Genomic DNA, 13257 nt, shown 5'->3' with positions numbered 1-13257 from the left:
TCTAATGATTCATCTTATTCAGACTAATGCACAACCTACTTTTTTAAACTAACGGGATAAAAAAAAGAGACAATTTTATAAGAAAAACATTCTTTGTTAGTTTTGGACTTGAAGATTAGATTCTCCCTTTTATTTTTTAAGAAAAAAAAAGATCCAAAACTTTAGGAAAACTTTGCCTCTTTTATATGCCCCATCTTCCGCTACCTCCTCCCCTCAAGGCACAAATTTCCTGACAGATCTTCTCTATTTCCCACATAAAAAACCAAATCAAGGCCGAGCCATCATCCCCAAGTGCAAAGCAAACTTTCATTATTAGTCGTGCTGGCAAAAATCTTGGAAAGTGTAAGCTACATAAATTCCAAGAAAACGACTGAAATGTATCTCCCCAAAGTAGAACTTCGCTGTAACTAGATTTGTGCAATTTCTCTCCCCCCACCCACCTCCTGCCTCTTCTGACACAAGCTGAACTCATTTGCCCAGTGTTCCAAAGCAGACAGGGACACACACGCACACACGTACGTAAACACACGGGCGGAGGAGACGCGCCTGAAAACTGTCTGACGGGCTGTTCCGAACCAGACCGTGTGCGGTGTCCTTGCCCAAATGCATCTGACTTCAGGCTTGGGAACATTAAACAAACACAAAAACAAGACACGGCAATGCGCGTGCTGGGATGGATGACAGAGGCAGTGAGCAAATATTGGGATTGTATTTCACCTGTTGCCATGGTTACCAAAACAGGGTGGATACTGGCAGACAGAGAAAGGAATAAAACTGGGAAGACAATGAGTCCTTGGAGAATGTGTAAATGTGCATATGAGGACCCGCTGATGTGGGTGGAGCGGGAACAGCCAAGAGAAAGACCCCCGATGGCAAGGGACATGTCAATACCCTTGTGTGTGTGAGTAGCAGGCTCAGTCACCACTTCACACAGCCCAGAGCATATCTCCAAATGCCCACGTAAGACCCATGCTGCCCCCAAATAACCAGCGATGAGACAGGGGAAGTTTAGTTTTGCTTGGTGGCAGGCAAAATCAAGGCAGCTTGTGCCAAGGGCCCAGAGCTAAAATGTTCAGCATGGACCCACGCTCTGGATGACGACTAAGACTAGCTCAGTTAGTAGTCTCAGGTCAACACCCCAGAGACTCAGGAAAAATCATAGAAAATTTGGCCTATTTCTTTGGGCAATCATGATAGTTTTAATTCCCAGATGATGTCAAAGGGGGGAAAAGATGATCGATCCATTTCTACCCCAGGTACTTTATGCCTCAATAATCATCAAATTGCAGAAAAATGCTTCCGGAAGCACCTCCTTTAGAAGGTTTACTATCACAGCAGCTAACAGATGACCTTCTGATCAACCTCTGACTAGCACGTGGAGAGTGAAGTTCCATAAACTTGAAACCCAGAATCTGGGTTCTAATTCCACTTCTGTTAATTAACTACGTGACCTTGGAGACATTATTAACTTGAGTTTCAGGCCTTTGTCTCTCGAAGGAAAAGATTTTGTTAAAATAATCCCCGAGTTTCTTTCCTGCCTATGAATCATCTTTGGAATTTGGTGATTCTTGGGCAATTGATTACCTTACATTCTCTTTTTCAAAAAATATATATTAAATGTATAACGCTGTGTATTTGTGGTTCAGATCCACATGTGCACTATAAGTTTTATAGAAATTGATTCTGTCCTATAGAAATATAAACAAATAGCTTCTACCTCTGGATAATGATCTCATAAGCTAACCATTTACATTTTATTAACAAATGGCACAGTGTAATTCTACATTAAACAGTCTACAGTTTGAATGGGCCAAGTGGCAATGGCATACACAAGATTCAGAGAAGTGTTGTGGCTTTAGTTCCTCAACAGCTAAGCTCAAACTCAGCACTTGTCTTGGCCAGACAGAAATATGGATCAGCCTCTGTCCAATGTTTAATCGTAAGGACTAGAGAATCTAAAAGGCACAAGCTAATAGATGGCTGGGCCTGGGCTATTAATGTGAGGCTCAGAACCTGCTTTTATTCAAAGAATATTACCATGGGGATGCCAGCGATAGCATTATATAGCAGAAACAGGGGAGGGGAAATCAAAGAAGACTTGGGCTCAGGGCCTGGTTATGCCAGCGGATGATGCGGGAAACGTCACATAACCTCTCTGTGTCTTTAGAAGGAGCAGCCCTCCTGGGCTGCCGTGAGGCTCCAGTGAGACAATGCACGTGGAAGCGCTTTGCGATATGGAAAGTGCCCTGCTAATACAAACTCATAGGATGATCCTGCCCATTGCTGGCAGACATTGGTTTAAGGCCAGGGCCAAGAGCCCTATGCCTGGGGTCACAGTGCAGCGCTATATTTCATCAGCTTCTGTTTTCTTCCCGAATTATCCACCCTCTCAGCTTATTCATTTGTAAAATGAGATTAAGAACAGTGTCTCAGTCACTGGCTTGTTGAGGATTAAGTAAGATAATATATTGCAGGATGCTTTACACGGTTTCTGCCATCTATGCAAGTATTTGACTAATGTTAACAATTATTATTTCCTGCCATGGTGTTTTAAGAAGGGAAGTTGCCTTTAAAAATGAGACCCATCATATATATTACCGTATTTTTCGGACCATAAGACGCACCGGACCATAAGACGCACCAGTTTTTAGAGAAGGGAAATGAAGAAAAAAAGATTCTGAAACAAATAGTGCCCTAAAAAATTTTATGTGCATTAAAACCCAACATCACAGTCATAAACACATGTAATCAACCCTGTAAAGTAAACAGCAGCATTTAGAACCATTTTAGAGCCGGGCAAGCACACAGAGACCACACAGAGCCGGGCAAGTAAAAAAAACTTTTTTTTTTAAAGTATATGTGTAGGCTATATTTGGACCATAAGATGCAGGGACCTTTTCCCCCCACTTCTGGGGGGAAAAAAGTGCGTCTTATGGTCCGAAAAATACGGTATTAAGAATATAGATTTTTTTGTTGCTATTGCCATGAAATCTTCCATAATCCCTACTTATCTGCATATTGGACAGTGGCTTTTCATAGTGGTGATGTAGGAAAATTCTGGAACAAAGTGGTCACCTCGGGTCAGCCCGTCATTGTGTTTTGATCACTGGATCTAGGGACACATGGCTGCTGGCACAATGCAAACGTTAATGACAGCTTCTTTAAAGTCCACAGCATTTCCTGCCTCACCACAACCTTCAGACAGCCTATTCATTCACTTCTTTTTTTTTTTTTATTCCTGCACTTTTAGGAAGTGAAGCTGAGATGCTTAAAGTAAATAGGCAAATTGAAGAAGTGAATTTCTCAAGCGTGCTAGGAGATGTTACCTGGAGACTGTCTTTTCATGTGTGTAAGCTTTCCAAGCAACTCCATATGGAGCCCAGCTTCTCGGTGATTTATCTGTGGGACAGTGGGTGGCCACGGGGCACTGTCGGCAAACAGTTATCCAGCCCGATAATTAGGGAGGGGAAGGCAAACACAAACACACCCAGGTTGACATTCAAAACAAAGTGGAGATTTAAGCATGATTGCTCACTCTACCATCCCAGTTCTTGTCTGCCAATCTGCCAGGAGGAAACCAGAGCCAGGAAAGAAGTGCTGTCAATAATTTATCAGTGTGGCTCACATGGGAAAAGCACAAATCTGGGCAGAAGAATGAAGACCTGAGTTGGGAGTCCAGCCTTGTGTTAAACTGATCTCCCTAAGTCTTTACCAGGCTTTGGTGTCCTCACTTGTAAAATGAAGAATTAAAAAAAAATAATAATAAGTTTTATTGATTTTTTTTTTTTTTTTTTTACAGAGAGGAAGGGAGAGAGATAGAGAGTTAGAAACATCGATGAGAGAGAGAAACATTGATCAGCTGCCTCCTGCGCACCCCCTACCGAGGATGTGCCTGCAACCAAGGTACATGCCCTTGACTGGAATCGAACCTGGGACTTTTCAATCCTCAGGCTGATGCTCTATCCACTGAGCTAAACCGGTTTCAGCTAAAATGAAGAATTTGAGCAAGGCCTTTACTAAGTAACCTCCATCTTTAAAAATCTCTGACTCTCAAATAGACTGTCCAACCTATGAGGGAAGGCGGGGGGGGGGGGGGGAGGAGGTAAGAGATCAATCAAAGGACTTGTATGCATGCATATGAGCACAACCAATGGACACAGATGGGGAGGGGGGGATAAGGTCATGTGCTAGGGGCTGGGAGAGGTCAATGGGGGGAAAAGGAGACTTATGTAATACATTAAACAATAAAGAATAAAAGAAGATTAAAAAAAATCCCTGACTCTCCAATCTTTTTGGTTTCTTTCTCTCAGTCATTAATACATATGTTTATGTATGCATTCAATGAACTGTAAACCTAGCTGTGAATGAAGTATTGACAGTCGAAGACCAAAATACAGCACAACCAGTCCATCACAATGGAAGAAACAGCATACTGATTGCTTGCAGTTCCTAGGAGGGCAATGATATTCCATCTTCTATTTTCTAAGAAACAGACATATTGCTTTTCTATCAAGGAAATAGTATGATGGATGCTGTTTCTAGATATCTTTCAAAGAAAACAAATGTAGTTAGCTGCTCTTTAAAAAAAAATATTTTTATTGATTTTAAGAAGAAAAGAAAGGGAGACAGATAGAAACATTAAAGAAGAGAGAGAATCCTCGATCTGCTGCCTGTAGGGATCAAGCCCACAACTTAGGCATGTACCCTGACCAAGAATAGAACCGTGACCTCCTGGTTCATAGATCAGCACTCAACCACTGACCCACTCAGGCTGGGCATCAGCTACTCTTTATCTACTAATTACTTAGCTGAGCGTTTATGTATTTTGATTCTCTCCTTCTCAGTCCCACCCTTGCTTCCTACCCACTCTATCCTACCCTATTTCCATGTTTAGGGTTTGGTTCATTCCCATAATTTAAATCAAACTCAACTCAATTAAGTTCAGTTTTCACTCATGGGGCCTTTCTCAGTACATGGAGTTTACACAATGCAAGAATTACCTTCAAAGAGTTTCCATTCAGTCAAGTGGAAAACAAGAAACATCAAGATAAAAATGTGTTTGGTGCCCTAGCCGGTTTGGCTCAGTGGATAGAGTGTCGGCCCTAGGACTGAAGGGTCACAGGTTTGATTCGGGTCAACGGTACATACCTCAGTTACAGGCTTGATCCCTGGCCCCGGTAGGGGTGTGTGCGGGAGGCAACCAACTGATAAAGTCTCTCTCATATTGATGTTTTTTCTCTCTCGGTCTAACCCGTACCTTTCACTCTCTAAAATCAATGGAAAAAATATCCTCTGGTGAGGATTAACAAATAAACAAACAAAAATGTGTTTGGAGAAAGAGACAGAAAAGCTAGACCAGTCAGTGAGGCCACAGAGCTCTGGTTTAACCAAGGGAGAAGTTCCATATCACCACCTGCTCCTCATCCTTTCCAGGTTATCTGCAAGCCTGCACCATCCTTGCCACCCTTGTCTCCCATCTCTACTAATAAAGGAGTAACATGCTAATTAGACTGGATAGACCAGACATCTTCCTTCTGGACAAAGCCGCAGCTGCAAGGGCTGAGGAGGGCCGGCAGTGACAGCAACAGCGGGGTGACGGGGGCGGCACCTTGCCCTGATTGCCTGGTCGCCTACTGCAGATGGAGGCCAGACTGCAGCTTAGGCCCGCTCCTGCTCCCTACGGAGAGTAGACCTAAGCTGTCAGTAGGACATGCCCTGAGGGCTCCCGGACTGTGAGGGGGGTAGGCTGGGCTGAGGAAGCCCCCCCCCCCCGCCACACCCCAGTGTACAAATGTTCATGCACCAGGCCTCTAGTTTGTATATAGAAATAAATTAATGCAAAAGAATGTGATTTAATCTGTTGGTTACTGATATCTGGAAGCTATATGACATTTTTGTCTAAAGGATAAATGTGTCAAAAAAGCTTTGCCATTAGAGTCTAAGATATTAGCCTTTGCTAAGTGATGTGTTGTGGGCCAGGTTTTAAATGCTTGGAGCTTCAGCTGGCCCAGCTGTAAAATGGGGATAGCACCCAGGTTTCCTTCTTCTCCTCCTTTTTCATGTCTCTCTGTGTACTTCCCTCTTTCCCTCACTTTTCTCTTTGGATGTTCAAAATGTCCACGAGGTATCATGTGAATTTCCTTCCCAGCAGACCCCAGGTCATGGAAGACACTCACTGATCCCAGGAACCTAGAGGAAGAGCCTGCTGTTTTGGGTGGTTGGAAAGATGGAAAGCTCTCACACATCTGAGTTTGCTCTGACCCCCAAACAAACTCCAATATGCATGTATTTACTTGTGCAATTATGAAGCCATGTGTCAGTTGGCTTAATTCTTCTGAACAACAATCCATAAAACTAAATCATCTGCTAGGATTATTATAAAACCAGTACAGATGTAGCTACAGTACATTGAAGTCACTGCTTGGTACTAATGTACATTAAGTCAAAAGAAGGACATGTATGCTTCCTGATTTAGGATTCCCGAATTAATGCACTGCAGAGCTTATTGGGAACACCTATTCTGCTCTCCCACAATGGAAATGTTCACTTTGGGGCAGGGAAAGTGGCTGGCTGTATTCTACTAAGCAATCACTAGCCAGACAGTGTCTAACAAACTCGTGCATTTAAAACAATCCTGTTTTAAGCTCTAGTCTACCTCCAGGACCTCCAAGTTTCACCAGAGATTCAGGATGTTGGCTTTTGTCAGTGGCCAATGGGGAGTGTGAACTGAACACCACTGCTCCCAGCAGAATAGGTCTGTAGTGCTGGGTGTGGGAGACGCCTCTCTGTTTCTCTCGTGTGCTCCGAAAGCACCCCATTCCGGCCCCCCCCCCCCCCCCCGAGTGCATTCATCAAAATAGCCCATGTGTGACCTTTGGAAAAGTCCTTGAAAACAGTGAAACAAGAGTCTTAGTTGAAATCTGGAATCCATTCCAGTCTTACACAGGAAGAAAATTAGGCATAGAACAACAAAGCCTATAGTTCTGAGAAACCCGAGGAGGCTCTGGCTGACGTGAAAATCATCCTTTTTTTTTTTCTTCACTACTTTGTTTTTCATAAAAGCTTTCATCTCAGTAACCAAAGCTGCTAGAAAATACTGTAACGCTAGTAGATGGCAAGCACTGGTTTCTCCAGTGAATAATGCAGGCAGAATAAGAATAGGGATGCTGAGATGCTGAGTAATGTACTAAAAGTCACTTACTTAACACTTTTGCAAGCTACTTAAGTAAATGCTATGCTTCCAATATATGAATGGTGAATGCTACCATTTCCCCCTGGGTCACATATTGGCAATAATGGGATTAGGCATGGAAGCTAGAGGTAGAGAGAAAAACTGTGTTCTCTAAGCCCCAACTCCATTGTAGAATTCATTTGTCTAGATATCATGGATCTGGAAATATTTATTCACTTAGAACATGAATCAGCAGAGGAGTGTGCCCGCTCAGTAAATTTAACTCAACAAACATTTGTGGGGTAACACTATTTTTATAAGTACAGACCAATTCTCTTTTGTCACCAGCTGATATTATTCACTATTAATTTGCCATTCCATATGCTTTTATTTCCTATGCATAAGTAATCACAGCCTGCACTCCCTTTGGAAGCATTTTACTTCTTTGCCAGCAAGGAAAAGGGCAGGACACTTTGAGTCAAGTGGTAGCATAAAACCCAGTGAAAATCAATTGGCAGGGAAATTTGGTTTGGACTTATGTTTGAGAATCCACCTCAAGTTTGTCTGGGAGGTCCCTCAAAAAGGATACAGACCTGAACCAAACAAGACGATTCAGAAATAATCCAGTTGCGGGCAGGGGAGGGGGGTGAGGCGGTGGTGGGGTAGGGGGGGGGAGGTTGGCAAGGTGCATAGGATGCTCAGACCCAGAATGCGTCTTCATACACATGAATAACTTAATTTTTTTCTTAAGTGCCTTCACATTTCATTTTTTATTTTCCTTTAAAAAAAAAAAAAAGTAAATGGCATTACTCTGGTCTCCAAAACTGATGCCAGTTTGAACTATACTCTGCCAGCAAGTATTTGGTTTGGCTCTACAGGGCTTTAGTTGAAAAAATATTTGCCAATTCCAAAAAGATTTAACGAGCTTTGCCGAAGATGCCGGTGCCATTTGGCATGTCACAGGGACTGTGGCACAGCATAGAGAACTTCTTGACCACAGATTTTATTTGCCAGAGGTAGCCAACACTGGGAGTTCCATAGCTTCCTTGGGTCAAGAAGCTGCATGTCAAATGAGTGAAGTTTCCAAGAGAAAGTGACCGAAGAGAAGAAGACATTAAAACAAAACAAAACACAAAAACAAAAACAACAACAACAACTTGCTGCCAAGAGCATCCTCATAGCAACTATCAAACAAGTTCCCTAATGCTGTCAGTCAGCAAGCCAAATAAATCTCCAACTTCTCACAAAAGGACCCATTAGCAACAGAAAGTCAAACCTTTGGTTGTCATCGGATACCTTACTGATCACGGTGTTAGAATTTGAATGAGAATTGAATGACCTACTTCAAGCAACTTCACTAGACATAACCAGCAAATTTACTTTGTATTGCCAAGTTGGACATGCGCTGCTTTTTATTAATATTTAGAACATAAATGCATGTATCTAGCACTGGGATTGGGAAGACTGACCTTACTGCACATAAGTCTCATATGTTAAAAGTCACTGAAGGCTGTCACCTGAAATCATGTGTTTGTTACTCTGCTCTGATCCTCTCCAATCAACGTCACATCTGACAACTATAACAAAATACGCAAAATATTCCCATAATAGTGTGAGCTTAGAAATCAAACACATGTATAAATGGGTATGGGAACAGGATGAGAGGCACTGAAACTGTGACCACCTTGAAGAAGAGAAACTCGGGATCAGTTTTAATTACCGGTTATGAGTAAATACACACATACTTAGGTGCATCCCACTTAATTGCCATGGAACCCCCCCAAACTTCTGCATATCTCTTTCACTAAGGCCATGCGCTGATCCAATGCTCATTACATGACCATCTACTTCAAGGTTCAGTAACAAACATCCTCCAAGAAAGAGTCAAGCTCTGCACACAGCCTTTCCACAAAGACCTATCCATCACAACAAAGACGGAGCCATCTACCTGACTTGACCGAAATGTGGAAGCCAAAGAAGAAATCAAAAGAAAAAATCATGCCACAACAAAAGGTGATTATACATGTTATTTACCATTTTGGCTTCTGAATGCATCGGCTGGACTTGGGGAGAAGCACAGGGGTTGCTGAGATTTGGACCTTGCATTCCCAGGAGGTTGGAGTTCACTGACATTTGTCTCTCCATCTAAGACAAAGGAAAGCAACAGTCAGGAGTCTGAGGAGACAGTCTAGGCCACAGACAAAGCAGCATTTCTCTTTCAAATGAATCGTGTCTAGTTTCTTTGAATAACTGCGGAGAAAGTCTGTGTTTGGTGAACGGTAAGCAATGCACTCCTGAGCCTCGAACCCAATGACATCCAAGAATCACCCAAAGCTACACCTTCTATAGAAGATGCCCCAAGCCAAACAGAACTAAATTGTCATGTAGATCATTTCCAAACAAAAGTATCTAATATTTTCACTTTTGCAAACCCTCCAACTGCCAGGAATTACACTGATTTTTATAGCTATGAAGAATAACATATGCACAGAAAAATGCTGGAAGGATATAAAATATGCCAAATGATTATCTCAGGATATCTGCGGCTTTTTCCCCCCATCCCTAAATTTCATACAGAAACATGAATTGGGTTAGTGATAAGAAAAAATACAATTAAATTTGAAAGCATCTCTGGTAGGTCTGCCTTTCGTTCTTCCTCATAAACACAACTGAGAAGACCCAGCCAGGTATCTGATCTTCTGCCTCCAACACATGTCTTCCTCCTTGTTAACCCCCTCAGGACTACACAAGTGCAGCCCCAGGCCTCAGGGTGAGACTGTGCCTCTGGGCAGGTGAAGAAGGCAGCGGAGGGTTTTGTATGATGTGATTCACTGATCCCACATTGTCCTGCTGACCTGCCATGGTGTGTATCGTCAATATCATGCAAAGAGCTGCATTGAATTCTGGCATTTTTGTCTCCAGGATGCTCCTGCTAAAATGTAAATACAGCAAGATCTCTAGTTCAGTCATGGGAGAATGTGCCTGATGAATATTTGCTGTTTAGTAGAAAATTAGCCCCTTTCAAAGAACCAAGATAAAGCAAATATTTGCTTTATTACAGGGTTGGGCAAAAGTAGATGTACAGTTGTGAGTACATAAAAAGAGTTTATTCTTGTATTATGTATTAATTATTGCATTATTTTTCATACAAAGAACTGTAAACCTACTTTTGCCCCAACCTCTATTTTACATCGAAATCACAGAAAATCATGAGACATTCCTAGGGGGATTCTTCAATGCAAGAGTTTTTCCATTTGCCAAAAGATGGGAATGAAAACCATGGTCGGAAATGTTAGGGAACCGATTTCTGCTCCAAGTTAGCCTCGGTAGTCTTGGAGAACCCAGAGCTCCTTCTCACTGAAGGAAAGCTCACAGAGAAGAGGTGAGAGCCATAGTTGAACAGAATGACCCTTTAATGTCCTTTCCATTGTTGAGGTTCTGTGACTCCAATTCCTGTTGTGCCCACTCCTGGGGCAGGGCATGGCCGTGACACTAATGTGTGAATCAGCAGAGGTGTTGCTCAGCTTCTCCTGAATGTCTGGCTGACACACTCCTCACTGCAACACCATCAGCCTCACCTTAGCCTGAATCAGTTCATCTGTATCAACAGTGTGTGGGTATGTCAAACTGTTTCAAAAGGAGCTATTGAAAGAATTTTCTAGATGTTCTAGAGCACAACTGCCAAAACCTTTTGAGGCTTTACCAATTCAGTACAATAAAATATTTACACTCATATCACCCCAAATTATCTTTTCAGCCCAGCTGGTGTGGCTCAGTGGTTGAGTGTTGACCCCATGCATCAAGAGGTTGTGGTTCAGTTCCCCGTCAGGACACATGCCTTGGTTGTGGGCTCTATCCCTGGTGCAGAAGGCAGCCAAAATGTTCTATCTCATCAATGCTTATCTCTCTCTCCTTTGCCTTTCCTCTCTTTCTAAAATAATAATAATAATAATAATAATAATAATAATAATAATAATACTTTAAAATATTTTAAAAAGTTATTTTTTAAAAAAATCATGGTAAAATGTACATAAGAATTTCCATTTTAACAATTTTTAAGTGTACAGTTCAGTGCCATTAGCACTACATTTGTGTACTCTAATTCTTGTATGTGTGAGTTTATCTAATCCTTACGTCATGAAGATTGTTTGGGAAAATGCTTATTAATGATAACACCCACTTCCAGAGATTTCACCCTTTTTTTCAACAGATGACCTTCTTCTATAGAGAAATCAAGCCCAACTGAGCTTTTGCCCTCATTTTCCCAAGAAGACCTTTGGAACGTCGGGAACTACAGGTGACTGTCAGACATTCCCACGCTGCTAGCCCTCATGCACTACAAACCTCAGCGCAGCCGGTTTCAGCATCTGAATCCCAGTCCACCGTGCTTCCAGTTTTTCGGAAAAATTATAGTCTGTGACTATTTCTACCCTGTGACTCACAGATTAAACAGAATTTTGAAAACAGGCTGACTTCTCTATCTTAAAAAAAAAAAAAGGCATAGTTCCCTCTAAATGATTATAGGGTCAGGAGCAGTCTCTTCAAAACAACTCTTCGGGGCTCACTAATGAGGCTCTGCACCGAGCCTGTGGCTTTGAGGAGCTGGCTAGAACAAGGGGTCAGAAGATGGGGAGGCTTTGCATTGTCGGTAAAACATCCAGATTAAAGAATTCACCCTTTTTTTTTTTTTTTTTTTTTTTTTTTTTAGCTTTTTTCCTCCCTGAAAACACACTGGAGAACGGAAACTAAGATATCTGCACTTCGGGCTTTTGAAATAACAAATGGATGATCCGTGTCCCCAAATTAAAGCATGTGACTTGGAAGATAGACTGTCACAGCCCAGTGAGCCCCTTACCTTGTCCCGTGCTCCATCCCAGAATCTAGCATAGCCATTGGCCCATAGAAGGTGCTCAACAAAAGTTTGTGGAATAAGTCATTTTGTTTCATACCCAATGCTCTGTGAAATGTGTGGCATGATAGCATAGGCTACCAATCAGTTAAAAATCTCACCTGCACCTGCAGACCCAAACCTTTTTTATACCCCAAAATCATGGTTTCCCGTGGCAGGGACTCTGAAAGATGATGCTCAAAATACCAAAGCTGGTGACTTGATAATATGGAAGAAAAGATCCAGATTTCTAGGTCCTATAACTCTTAGGATATGCTTTTTAGAGCATTTATATGAATTTCCATTAGTTACATCTGTGTCACTTTAGACCTCAGTTTCTCAACCTCAGCACTATTTACAATTTGAGCAAAAGAATTATTTGTTGTGGTGGCTGTTGTGTGCACTGTAGAAAGATTAACAGCATCCCTGGCCTCCACCCACTAGATGCCAGTCACTCCCCCCCAGTTGTGACAAGCAACAGTATCTGCAGATGCTGCCCAATATTCTCAGGGAGCCAAATCATCCCTGGTTCAGCATCACTGCTCTGGACTGACACTATTGTCCTGGCAGCTGCTACCTGTCCCTGACATGGGGCTGGGAACTCCTGTGCAGGAAGCATCCCTGATTTTTATCTACCCTGGCTCTGCACCAGGCACCCGATTCTTCCTTTCTATTCTGAAGCATCACCAGGAGATCCAGTTGTACAATGACGTGATATGGCACAACAAAGAGAGGCAGGAAACAGGTGCCAGGTACTTTTTTTCTGGGCCTTTACAACCCAAGTGTCCCACGCTTGTCCCTGAGATTGGCACACACTTTAGTCAGATGGAAGCAAGGTCACTCAGTAATAGTTTTTGAACAATGGATCAACTTTCTGAGAGGGGACTAATTTTGGACAAGAGGAATTGAGAGCCTAAATGGAGATGGCATTTAGTGGATGTCTTCATGCAATTAATTGGGATGAGTAAAACCTGGAGTAATGACACTGATGGTGCTGTTTTGCTTCATTGAAAGATGTTTACATTGAAGAATTAGGTGAAGTCAGCCAGCTCATCTGACCCAAGTTTGCAAAGACTGTTTCTAGCCTGAACTATCTGATATATGCAGCGGGCAAGTCCCTTTCTCTGAACTGGGGCACCAGGCCCTCCTCTGTCCCCTCCCACTCAGATAAATGAGCAAACTGCTCAACCTGCCAGAG

The 13257-nt window shown here is 42.4% G+C and overlaps 1 protein-coding gene across 4 annotated transcripts in view; it reads right to left on the bottom strand.

Moving 5' to 3' along the window:
* The window catches only part of CREB5 (cAMP responsive element binding protein 5), a 383557-nt gene that overhangs the window by 85279 nt on the left and 285021 nt on the right, over positions 1–13257 (bottom strand). For all 4 annotated transcript variants that reach the window (XM_045587225.1, XM_036453719.2, XM_045587224.1 and 1 more), the window contains one exon: positions 9206–9316. In XM_045587225.1, the coding sequence (XP_045443181.1) occupies positions 9206–9316 (111 nt within the window). The remainder of the gene's footprint in view (positions 1–9205; positions 9317–13257) is intronic.

The sequence above is a fragment of the Pipistrellus kuhlii genome, unplaced genomic scaffold (assembly GCF_014108245.1).
Source record: "Pipistrellus kuhlii isolate mPipKuh1 unplaced genomic scaffold, mPipKuh1.p scaffold_m20_p_26, whole genome shotgun sequence".
In the NCBI taxonomy this organism is placed as follows: domain Eukaryota; kingdom Metazoa; phylum Chordata; class Mammalia; order Chiroptera; family Vespertilionidae; genus Pipistrellus; species Pipistrellus kuhlii.
This window is presented reverse-complemented; position numbering and strand designations above follow the sequence as displayed.